The sequence below is a fragment of the Erigeron canadensis genome, chromosome 6, assembly GCF_010389155.1.
Source record: "Erigeron canadensis isolate Cc75 chromosome 6, C_canadensis_v1, whole genome shotgun sequence".
In the NCBI taxonomy this organism is placed as follows: Eukaryota; Viridiplantae; Streptophyta; class Magnoliopsida; order Asterales; family Asteraceae; genus Erigeron; species Erigeron canadensis.
Genome location: NC_057766.1, coordinates 18244267 through 18257339, shown reverse-complemented (window position 1 = coordinate 18257339; position 13073 = coordinate 18244267). Strand labels below are relative to the sequence as shown.

At 35.4% G+C, this 13073-nt stretch overlaps 2 protein-coding genes across 2 annotated transcripts; both read left to right on the top strand.

Moving 5' to 3' along the window:
- The first annotated feature begins 6649 nt into the window (after window positions 1-6649).
- Window positions 6650-8189, top strand: LOC122603205 (UDP-glycosyltransferase 75C1-like). The gene has a single exon (XM_043775848.1). The coding sequence runs from the start codon at window positions 6765-6767 to the stop codon at window positions 8124-8126; it is 1362 nt and encodes a 453-aa protein (XP_043631783.1). The 5' UTR covers window positions 6650-6764; the 3' UTR covers window positions 8127-8189.
- Window positions 8190-11218: 3029 nt separating this feature from the next.
- On the top strand, window positions 11219-11983 carry LOC122603206. Its single transcript, XM_043775849.1, has 2 exons — window positions 11219-11368; window positions 11563-11983. The coding sequence occupies exons 1-2, from the start codon at window positions 11255-11257 to the stop codon at window positions 11968-11970; spliced, it is 522 nt and encodes a 173-aa protein (XP_043631784.1). The 5' UTR covers window positions 11219-11254; the 3' UTR covers window positions 11971-11983.
- Window positions 11984-13073: the final 1090 nt, after the last annotated feature.

Genomic DNA, 13073 nt, shown 5'->3' with positions numbered 1-13073 from the left:
GCCACCTACTGAAGATAAGACAATTTTAGTAAGGAAAAACTTTTTTTATTAATTATTATCTTTTATTTTGAAAAGCTTATAGGATATGGTATGTAACCTCAAATATATTATTAAATAAAGGCTTATATTCCTTTTATTTGTGTATCTCTCCTCGTATTTAAATAGAAGTACATAAATTTGCGCATAAATTTACAAAACACACAAGGAAAAAGAGACACAACATTAATTCACATACAATGCAAAAAGAAAATGGGGACGCCCATAAATATATAAAAAATCTCCGGAGAAAATTGCAAACGTCCGCCACAACGGACGTTGACATGTAAAGCATGCTAAGACGGTTCTCAAACCGCACGTAGCATAAAGTACCTTGCTACGCATAGGTGGTTCCCAAACCATTTATAGCAAAATATAACTTGCTAGCCGATAAAAAAAGGTTTTGGTCCTCAAACCATGTAAAAGTAAATTGGTTCTCAAACCATGGAAAAGTAAAATGGTTCCCAAACCATGTAAGGAAAATTTTTCTTTTATGAAAAATTATATAAAAACAAATGGTTCTCAAACCATATAAAAATGGTATATAACACCATATAACGGTTCGCATACAATGTAGCACAAATGCAATCTGCTGCAAATAATTATGCATATATAGCATAAATAGGACTTGGTAAAAGACTGTAGATATAAGTCATAACCACCCTGCATTATATTCACAGATGCAACACTATAGGAGCTGCACAAAATATTCATAAACACAGCCATATAAGGCTGTCAAAAGATGATAATTGTTTTAAAACCACAGGCGTCATAGTTAAAGAAAAAGATGAAATTCTCTGAGTTGGCGCACACGCCAAATACCAAGGCACACAGGCCTGATCACTGGGGTCCTTCATGGTCTTCTGGTTGAATCACATCAGGAGCAATCTTGAGCAAGTCTTCAACAGCAGCATGGGGGTCAGCAACAACCTTCTCCAAGAAAGGAAAAACAACTTCCTTCCACTTATGATCAGCCACCTCCAGCTCATGAGAGGCATTGGGGACAAAATCACCCCTGCAGGTCAGGTCACATTTTCCCTCGGCCGAAAACTCCTCCAACACAGTGGACCTCTCATCAGCCCTCTCAGCAGAGGTCAAATCACCCAACAGCTGCCCAACCTCATCGCTATAAAGCAAAGACTTGCTAACATACGGGATCACCTCAGTCACTACCCTTGCTCTATCAACCTTCAGCAAATCAACCTGATCACGCAGCAAACGGCTACTTTCTTTTTCTTGATCGATTTCTTTTTGGAGTATGGCCAAAGACTCTTCATGAACAACGGCGTCTGCCTTCAACATGTTCAGCTGTTGCCTCAAACTCTGAACCAGATCGGATGCTTCAACAGTGGTCACGAACCTGGCCTCCCTGGCTTTCAAATCCTCAACAGTGGCTGTCAACGAATGCACCTCCAAACTCTTAGATCTAAGATCAACGGCCATCCAGGAAAAACGCCTAGCAACAACAGCATCAAGATAAGCATGGAACTGGCGATCTTTTTTGAAAACCTTCAGGAAAGTCTCATTGTCCATATTGTCAAATTTCTTCACATCCTCAGCATTCATATTGTCACCATTCAACCAATTCAGAATTTCTTGATCATGTAAAGCTGCAAAAGGGAAAAGCCAAACAAGAATTTTGGGGAAAATACAAGAATGTCAGGAACATAAAGCTATTAAAAAACATAGCTATTGAAAGAGAAAAATGACAACAAAACAGGATGGGAAAAAGAAGATACCAGTCTTAAGGGAAAAGGGCTTGCGGAACTCAGAATCCTTTACTTCATCACCTACTTTCCTTCTTTTCAATCGACTTGCAACAGACTGAGGGACACTTGCAATTGGAGTTGACTTCTTCTTTTTCTTATCAGTAGCAGATACTTCAAGAACTTCAACATCAGAGTAATCCACATTCAGGATTGGTGAATTTGCAGAACTTTGCACCTCAGGATTGTCATAATGAACGCCAGAAGATCCTGCATTCTGAGAAGGAGCATCAGCAGTACCACTCCCCTGTCCTTCAATGCGAGGCACAACAGTAACCTCCTTTACTCCCTTCCTTACAAATTTCCTAAAAGTCATATCTGCAAAAACAGGTATCAAAAACTAAATATTAACAAAAAAAGAGGTAAAAAGGATGATGTGATAGTTACCATCAATATTCACACCACCAGGCAGAGATGGTATCAGTTTGGCTTTATACAAAACAACATCAGGATATGCTACAACTGTTATGGGATGCAACCGAATTTCTCGACACAATCTATCAACGGCATAGTCTGGGAAAGGGTTGTCATATTTGGCATGGACGCACAGTAACTTTTTATCGGTGACAGACTCGTATTCCTTAGGAATTAACGATGATTTCATGAAAACAAATTGACTTTTCCAATCACGAATATCTAAACCACCCCTCTTAAAACAACCCGCCTTGGAGCGATTGCCTACTGTAGCCCAATCACCAGAGGGGCAAGTTTGAACAAAGTACCTAAACAAATCTAATGACGACTCTCCACCATATGCCCTACACATCACCTCAAAAGCAATAATCCTAGATAAACCTAAAGGAGTGATGGTGGAGATATGGATTTCAAAGAAGTCAAGGACTTCAAGCATAAAAGCAGAAAAGGGGTACCTAACATTACCTTCAGATACTGACTGTAAATAAAAACCTACATACCCGTAAGGGGGGGGGGGTCAAAACGGTGTCACCATCAGAAGGTATTTTAAACAAAGATATTTTGCCAGGAAAGAACTTATCAACAAAAGCAGTTAGCTTTGATCGAATAACGGTGGACTCAGTAATTTTTATACCCTCTTTCGACATCAGAACAGAGAAACGATGAACAAAAATAGAAGAATTAAAGGGAAGGAATGGCGTTCCTACTGTGATGACCGTAGAAGACAAGTTCAGAAAACCCTAGAAAAAAAATGGATTTTGTTTTGAAAAAATAAAAAAGTGGAAGTCGAAAATAAAATCAAAAAGAAGATGAAAATCGGCTTTATATGGAAGGCTGCATGCTAATCAGGGCCGTCAAAATCGTGCCTTGAGATACACGCCGAACTACCCCTTTTAAATCCTAATTAACACCTTTCAAATCAAGGGATTAATTAGGAATAAGAAAAATTGCAAAAAAGTCCCTGGAAAACATCAATATTTATAAAGTATAGTCCAAGGGAATGTTTATTTGGCAAAAATAATCCCCTTGGACTGGGGGCTTGATGGCGTATCCATATTACGCTACGAAAGGCCTGCCAAACGAACAAGTGCTAACCCGCATCGTTACGAAGGAACCTGCGTGGGAAAGGCGCCCAGCTGGAAATAACACCCAAATAAATAAGAGATTGCCTAAATCTCTTCTTCCCTAAAATAAGGACGATCAGTTCCAACTAATTTGAAAAGTTAAATCTATCCCTTTAATCATGGGAAAACCTATCTACAAAGAAGTTTCCATCTTCCTATGGACTCTCCTTCCTATCAACGATTCTTCTATTATAAAAGGAGACATAAGACCTTCACAAAGGCATACGAGAGGAGGAAACACACACATTACACTCCGGCTTCGATTGGCGTAAAGAAGCTTACACTTTACCTTCGGGGAATCGCTAACAATCAAGCCACAAACCACAAATCTTCCCCCCATCAATCCCTAGCGCGATCCGGTGCACAAACAAGGGGTAGTAACAAAGGGTTGTTCGGTTCGTGATCAAGGTACTAGCATACGATATAAGAGGTGTCTAGTGTGTGATCGTAGAGGGATTTACTTCAAATCCTTTAAAGTTCTTCACTTTATTCATCTACTTTATAAGGTAATCCTTAATCCTATTTCAAGGTTAATTATTTGATTACATGGTTTGATTTGCTTATGTTACGTACTCGTGAATAATGATATTTAATTATATATTTCAACAAAACATATACATAATATCATGGCTCAAACTCAACAATACTTTCTCATAGTAAACCTATCATGTTCAAGGTCACATTAACATAGTCTTCTCTATCGCAAAATGAACAATATATAGTTGGGCTCCCATTCCAGATTGTTTGGTCTTTGTTGATGGCTTCAATGATGGTTTCAACTTCAATACCAATGATTATATGCTTTTCTTGAAAGAGCTAAAGAAACAAGGATCACATAGTTTGAAACAAAACTATTAATTCTTTTTAGTTCTGGAATTGGCACCCCGGTCACTTGTTTGGTTTATACTATACCCTACTTCTTCCTTGGTTGCATTTATGGCTCGTGGAGCTAATCTGCCATCACCACTACTTCTTTTGGTTCAACCCGCTTACTATTACTTCATCCGTGGAGCAAACATTCTGCCATTAGCACTTTCCTCCATAGCTAGCTAGATATTCAATTCTTTTTCGAACTTTCCTCATTAAGTGGTGTATGTACCAAAGATGGCTTGGATATTTTAATTAGAAATCTATCCATATATCAATGACCAAAATTACCAAAATGCCCTACTTACAAATTACAATCATTGTAGAAGAAAAAACACAAGTAAAAATGATAATATAAAAGGGAAAACATATACAAGATAACAAGAATCAATGCAAGATACTGTGTGAGTCACAATCCATGACTCCATGTGATGAAGTAAGTTTGTTTTATTTTGCACTACATATTAAAAACACGTCAATAAAAAGCTTCGTTCCTTTTTATCCAGTTTGCAATATATATCCATTTACAACCAATCACTCGATCCACTAGTCCACTCCATTCAAAGTTTCATACTTTCACTATCAATGTCAAGCCATAAAACATAAAAAATAAAATAACAGGACCCTAATAGTAATTTACATACATTTAACAAGATCAACAAACAAAGATAGAAGATGAATTCAAGTATTCAATACCTATAAGTCTTGGATTAAATCTCACTTGAAGAAGAAGAAAAAGAAAACGATTTGTAGCTATTGATGATCTAATCATAATCAAAGTAATTAGGTACGTAAAGGTAAATCTACTGCAAAGTGAAATTGAAATTACTATGTAATACTCTCTATCAACCCAACACGTATATATATATTTTTAAATTTGTTTTTTGAGAAAGTCCAAAAATACACTTAAGATAAAACAAATTTAATTTGAGCCCCACCGCCCCCATGCTTTGCACGTGGATCCCATTGGTTATAGCATACGGAGTATCATTTTTCTAAAACTTTTACGACTTCACTACTTTTGTCCCATTCGCTATAATATATTACATCTTGCGACAGTAATCTCTATAAATTATACGAGTATAAAGCATGACGGGTAGCATATGCCTTATACAGTATGTGATGCTCACAAATGATCATGACAATCTTACAATATCTAAAAAAAATCAAGATTTATTGTATTAATTACTAGTCTTAATATCCGTATAATATACGTAGTTATATAGATTATATCATAAATAAATGCGAATATGTTTCATAAATGATTCGTGAATATGAAATATATTGTGGTTAAAGTAAACCGATAATCGAATATAAAATTAATAAACCATAATGATAAATATAATATACATATGTTTAGTTAAAGTTGTTGATTTACATTAAATTTTTACAATCACATCAAAATCGAAACCTGTACGTATTGACAAATAGCCTTGTGATTTCAGATCGTAAACTTAAATTTTTTAAGTTTCATGCTATTAACTTATTATAAGTAATATAAGTAATAAGTGTTGATAAATTGAAAAGGAAAAAAAAAAGATAATTTTATTAATGCGAAAATGATCCATCAAAATAAGGTTATAATGTGTTTTGTATATATAAGTCGAAAGTTAGAGTTTATTTTAAGTTTAACAAGAAAAAATGATTCCATAAACAATTAAAAAGGTTAATTTAATAAAATAAGTAAATTAAAATGACACTTGTCGATCAAGAATTACGTCATGTGTCGTTTTAAGAATATCTCAATTCTGTTTTGATTTATTGGTAGATTTCTATATATTTATTGAGCTTAAAGGTCACCACACTAAAATCTCATGCCTTTAATTAAGTTTGTTAGTATTATGAAAACTGTTTGGTAACCTCGGACTCAAAATCATTGCTCTGCCACTGGCCTTATAGAAGTGTAATAACAATAATAATATAAATAATATTATATTGTAGGGTTGTGATCATTTGAAAACTAAAAATTTCGTGAAAATTGGTTAAAATACATTGTGATCTGAATTTAACATAAGGTGTTTTTAATATACTTTTAGAAAAATATTATGTTAATTTCATATTACAATGTGTTAATTTGATCAATTTTTTTATTTTCATGCGTTATGAAAAACACACTATGATTTAAAATTTAACACAATGTGTTTTTAGATTAAACAATAAAAACACATTGTGTTTCTATAAAACACAATTAAAACATATTATGTTGAATTCAGATCATAATATATTTTGACTAAATTTTTTAATTTTCATAAAAAGTTTAGCTTTCAAATAAACTTTTAATTTAATTCTAAAGTTAAAAAGTGTGAGTGAATTTTAAATAACAAAACACAAAGATAAAACGTCACTGCAAACGTTGAATAACTCGTCCTGTTCGATAGGTCCACACAGTACATGGCTTCTATCAACCCCTGATCCACTTGGTCACCACATACCTACCATACATCACTTCTATTTTTGCTCAAAAACACTACTTATATACGAATTAAGCCTATCACTTCAATTCTTACATATATATAGCTACAAGTGTTGAACAAATACCGGCCGACATATATTATATATGGCTCAAACTCAACATCACTTCCTGTTAGTAACCTATCCAGCTCAAGGTCACGTTAACCCAGCTCTCGAGTTTTCTAAACGACTCATCCGCCAATTAGGTGCTAAAGTTACCTTCATCATCACTGCCTCCGCCTATCGCAAAATCGGTCGGGTTCCAGAAGGTTTCAACTTTGTCGTATTTTCAGATGGCTTTGATGATGGTTTCAAGTCCATTGCCCATGATCATACGTTTTTCATGACTCAGTTGAAGACACGCGGATCAGAGAGTGTGAAACAAACTATTCTTTCTAATAGTGCTCAAAATAATGGCACTCATCCGATTACTTGCTTGGTTTATACACCCCTACTTCCTTGGGCCGCAGAAATAGCGCGTGGCCTTAATGTGCCATCAGCACTTCTTTGGATTCAACCAGCTTCGATATTACGAGTCTATTACTATTACTTCAACGGGTACGATAAACTCATTAGAGATTGTACAAGTAGTGAACCTATTGAATTACCGGGGTTACCAGCTCTTACAAGTCACGACCTCCCTACCTTTTGTCTCCCGTCAAACCCTTACGGATTTTTTTTGGATGCAGTCAAAGAGCAACTTGATATGGTGGCTTCTGAAGAGAAGCCGATAATATTTGTTAATAGTTTTGATGCGTTGGAAGAAGAGGCGCTCAAAGAGATTGATGATGGCAAGCTAAGCATGATTGCTATAGGACCCTTGGTTCCATGGGGAGATTTAGTTTTTGAAAAATCAAAAGACGACGACTACATAATGGAATGGATTGCAACAAAGCCCAAAGGGTCTATTGTGTATGTATCTTTTGGGAGCCTCTTAGTGCTAACAAAGAATCAAAAAGATGCAATAGCACAAGGTTTGTTAGAATGTGGGAGGCCGTTTTTGTGGGTGATCAGAAATGGTGGCGTGGAAGGTGAAGAGAACAAAGAAAAGGTGGGTTATATGGAGGAATTGGAAAAATTGGGTTTGATAGTTCCATGGTGCAGTCAACTAGAGGTGTTGTCGCACCCGTCTTTGGGCTGTTTTGTGACGCATTGTGGTTGGAACTCGACGTTGGAGACTATAGTTTGTGGGGTTCCAGTAGTGGCATTTCCTCATTGGACTGATCAGCCAATGAACGCGAAGCTTCTGGCGGATGTATGGGAGACAGGAGTGAGGGTCACACCTAATGAAGATGGAGTGGTTGAAGGGGAGGAGATTAGAAAATGCATTGAAATGGTGATGGCTGATGATGAAAAAGGAGTAGCAATGCGAAATAATGCTAACAAGTGGAAGGATTTGGCATCGGCGGCTGTGAAAGAAACCGGATCTTCTAATACAAATCTCAAATCTTTTCTCGAGTTAATATAACTTTGACAAAGTGCTAATTGTTTCCTCATTAATAAAATTAAATCCGGAAATCTTTCTGTTAAATCATGTTTACGTAAGAACTTGGTGTACTAAATGTATGTGGTTGCATAACATGATTGTCTTATGGTGACTCAATTACAAAGTTCGTAGACTCAATTACACATATCTAAAATGGCAGAGTGGGTAAGTCATATTGCCCAGAAACACTTTATGAAGTATCAGATATAACGTGAAAAAATAATATTAACAATCTAATTTTACCGAAGAAAAAAATGAATTTCGAATTTTTATGAATTCGTCATATATTTTAGGCAACATGTGGCACTTTGACAGTTCGACCCTCCTCACTCATCTTTTATCTTATTATAACCGTTGACCCATTAGAGATAACATATAGCTCAAATCGCTACATTTTTTATTTTTATAAATGTATACACTGACATGATAAGAAAATGTCCCTATGAATGTTTAGTTTAATCCATTTCAATATAGCTGTTTTTTTTAAACCGAGCGTACCCCACCAGAGAATAAAGTGTAAGCCGATCAATCACTTTCCCCGACGATGTCGCCGCGAAAAGTCGAATAGGACAAAACTAGCAGCCAACAACCAGCATTAATTACATGCTGATTTTGATCAGACTTTCCGCGGCGACATCGCCGAGGAAAGTTATCTCGAAAACCGCGATTCGAATTAAATCATCCGTTGCCTCCCCTTATCCTCCATCCTCTCCTTATTACTTCACCCCCTTTCTTTCTTCCTTTGCGCTTTTCCTGTCGACTTCCACCCAAAAAAAAACCTCAAAACCCTCTCAAAAATCAAAAATTCACCCCATATTCTCCATTAATTCCGGCCAACTTTCCGCGGTGACTTTGCTTACCACCATCCCCACCTGTCTTTTAAATACCAAACAAATCTCAATCCAAAACCCTATCTTCAAAACCGGCCGTCACTTTTCCGGCCGTCGTCAATTTTTCCGACGACTATTTCCGGCGTACGCCAATTTTTGGTATGTATTTTCTGATCATTACCCTTTTTTGTTTGCTTTAATTTGTTTTTTATAGTTTTGGTATATGTTTATGTTTGATTTTTTTATAGATTTGTTAGGATTATTAGTATTGTAAATTGATGTGTTAAGATTTGTGGTTTGTAATTGTTGTTATTCTTGTGTTATTGGTACAAATTGTTAGTGTTAATATGTTAGTGTTGTCAAAAATCCCCAATAGTTTAAGAAAAACTTTGTTAGAAAAAAATTTGTACAAAAAATAAAGTATTATGTAGAAAAAAGTTATAAAAGATAGATAGAAAAGATTATATAGAAAGAAATAATTTGTATGAAAATAAGTATAAAAGTTGATTATATAAGTATAAAAATCAAGTTTTGACAAACTTGAAAAAAAATATAAAAACCAAGGTATAAAAAAATAAAAATAAATAAATAAATAAATTATATATAACTAGAGTAATTTATATAAAATATATATTAAAAATGAAGTATAAAAAATATATATAAAAAATAACTATAAAAAGATATATATATAAAACTAAGTATAAAAAGGTATTAAAAAATTAATATAAAATACTTGTAGAATATATAACAAAATATAAGTACGGAAAAGAAAATATTAAACAAGTTTGAATAAGTATATAAAATTATAACTTTTACGTATAAAAGTAATAAAAAGCTAAGTTGTAATTTATGAAAAATGTATATTAAAAATGATGTATAAAAAGTATAAAAACATAACTATAAAAAGATATATATAAAAGTAATTATAAAAATGTTGTAGAAAATGTAACATTTTAAGTACGAAAAAAGAAATATAAAACAAGCTTACACTAATATATAAATTTTAACTTTAAAAATATTCGTATAAAAGTAATAAAAACATAAGTTGTAAATAGTATAAAATGTACTTAAAAAATGAAATATAAAAAGTATATACAAAATAACTATAACATGATGTATATATATATATATATTTTGCTTGTAGAAAATATAATAAAATTTAAGTACGGAAAAAAAAAAGTTTAAATAAGTATAAGAAATAAGTATAAATAAATATATGAAATTATAACTTTCAAAAAATACGTATAATTGTTGAGTTTAACAGATGTTGTAAATAGTATAAAGAATTATGTGACAATTTACCTTTATCGTATTGTTGTATGTATTATTAATATGGTATTTTTTTATAATTTACAGTATAAATGGCTACAGCTCATGGTGGGGATGGTGGTAACGACCCACCACGTAAATCATGGGTGCGAAAAATTTGGGGTTGCGCCGGGGGCGGTGGTAAGAAATATTGTTTATATATATATATATATTATTTATGGACTTTATGTGATATGCGGTAATTTTTTTTGTTTTGTAGCACCTAAAAAAGGTCGGGGGAAGAACAAGGCACTAAACCTGGAAAAAGAGTTTCAACAACATGGTCGGCTTGAAGTTGATTTTGACACGAAAAGGTTTAAGACGTGGCACGCAGTGGGGATTCGGGGTCTATGTTTAAGAGTTATATAGGGAGATTGATTCGTGGTAGTGGGGTCCCTATGACTTACGCCTCATGGTCGGATGTACCGACGCAGGATAAGGCGTTCCTAGTTCCAGCCTTAAATGTACAATCTCTATAATATTATATTCTTAAATTGATATTTTGTAAAAACTTGATATATCGCTAACTATTACTTAAAAATTGCAGGAACGGTTCAAATTGGATCACTTCATCGATTTGGACCCCAATGATCCCATACGAGGAGCATTTGACAATATGATCAAGGCTGATGCGCAACATATGTATCGGAACTGGAAAAGCGGATTCAAATCAACCCACTTCGATCATAAGGGGGGTTTAGAGAAGATTGCAGAGTTGGAGGGAGCTGTTCCCGAGGGTATGGAGCCGGAGGACTGGTCCGCTTTGTTGCGCTACTACCAGAGAGAGGACCGTGTGAAAAGGGCCAAGACCAACAAGGATAACCGGGCCCTCCAAAAACTTGCAGGGACCCACGGTCGGGAGTCGGCATCTCAGTATGTCGACTGATATGCAGTAACTTGTTATGAAATATTTACTTATGTTTACAAATACATATTCCCTAAATAATTGCTATTTTTATGATAATTTGATGTATGTGCTTACAGCGAGCTAATCAGGGAGTCGAACCTGATCTGGTCGAAATGTATGGCAACAGACACAAGCATGCAGATGGGTCTTGGGAACACCCGACAGCTCAAGCTAATTATGTAAATTTCTCTTTTTAAGTTATTAGTATTACTTATTCGTTTTGTCAACCTTATATATATAAGTTATATTTTTAGCATTACTTCTTCGTTTTAGTTTTACTTATTCATTTTATGAACCTTGTATATTAGTTATATTTTTAGTATTACTTATTTATTTTATCAACTTGATATGCTTTTTTTAACACGTTTTTCAGGAGAAGCTAAAGAAGAAGAAGGATGATGCTGAACAAGACCCCATCCCGACACCACAGCCAGATCTTTTTCCAGCTACATTTGGAAACCGTTCGGGCCACCGCCGTGGCCTAGGGAGGATCGTTCGGGGTGTGGGAGACACAGAGTATGACTATACTCATTTGACCCAGCCACAGGGTACATCTCAGATCCCTGATCTCAACTCCACTCCTCCGCAAGAGCCTTGGTTTGATCCCGATACTATATTTAATTGGTCCGGTCCTGCACAGGCTCATGGCTCGCAATATGGTTCCACCTCTTCGTATGGCTCGCATTTTGCTGTACCCTTTCCGTTCTCTGTTGCATCTATAAATTTGGGTAGTGATTATATAGATTTGGGTAATGATGATGATGACGACAATGATAATTAGCCATTTCATATTAGTGTTTGCTTGTTATAAACGGTACTCATTTCAACATGTGTGTTAATTCTGTTTGTGGTTTTCTTATAAATTTATATTTTGTTGTGTTGAGATATAAACATAATAAAAATAATATTAATAATTATCGGTTGAGATATTAACATACAAACATATAAACTTTTTCAACCACATAACAAACAAACAAAAAATGAATAATCATCCACAATACAACATTAAATTTTTATTATACCTAACATATATACAACATGTAATGAATTTAGTCATTTATAACAATAGGAGGCCCAGATGAAATTATTGGGCAGTTTGCATCTATCCATTCTTGATACGCTTGTTCTCGATGTGCGTACATTGATGCCACTGCACGTGGAGGGGGTTGCGTAGTAATTCCATTCTGGATTCTTGTAAGCCATTGGGTACTCACCTGCTAATTCAACTGCAATAAAATGGGATTCTTGACTTACAAGAGTATTAGTTATCGGTTGAGCCAACCGTAATTGATCCAAGCCAGTTTGCATCGGGAACACTGTGCGGGAGTCACGTAGGTTTATGCAGTTGATTATTATACCCAGCTTATTGGCCAGGAGGATATCGAAAAAAACTTTACTCATTCAATGGTCTTTGGGTCGCCATTTTTTATAATAAAATGTTCGTAGCGCCTCTAATATGCGTGGGCCCTTGGGCCCATACATTCGCATGTACCCGTCGAGGTCAGATTCAAACTCATCGAGCATCTGCGTACGAACCCACTCTGAACCATATCTCTCGTCTAGCCCCAAAGCAACAGCGGTAGCTCGAAATCCACAACTACCATCTCCATCGACATCTGGTGCACCTACAACGTAAGGTCGAATGTACGCTAGTAACTCTGTTAGTGCCCATACGTAATTTTGAGACAGCCTGGCGTTCCTCACTTCCGTAACATACCCAACCCAACTGGCCTCTGACTCTGCCTCTGACACCATCATTGGGGAACCTGTGTGCATACGTAGGTTGTGTCGGTGGTGCCCGGAACAAGTCATCAACAAAGTTGGCATACGGCTGCTCATACTGGACCCCATAGGCTTGAGACGGGTTCTCGAATGTCTATTTTT

What these genes read in the sequence shown, in the direction of transcription:
- LOC122603205 (XM_043775848.1), top strand. Translation starts at nt 6,765, where the DNA reads ATGGCTCAAACTCAACATCACTTCCTGTTAGTAACCTATCCAGCTCAA.
- LOC122603206 (XM_043775849.1), top strand. Translation starts at nt 11,255, where the DNA reads ATGTGCTTACAGCGAGCTAATCAGGGAGTCGAACCTGATCTGGTCGAA. An exon ending in CGACAGCTCAAGCTAATTAT is followed by an intron (nt 11,369 to 11,562) that starts GTAAATTTCTCT and finishes CACGTTTTTCAG; the next exon opens with GAGAAGCTAAAGAAGAAGAA.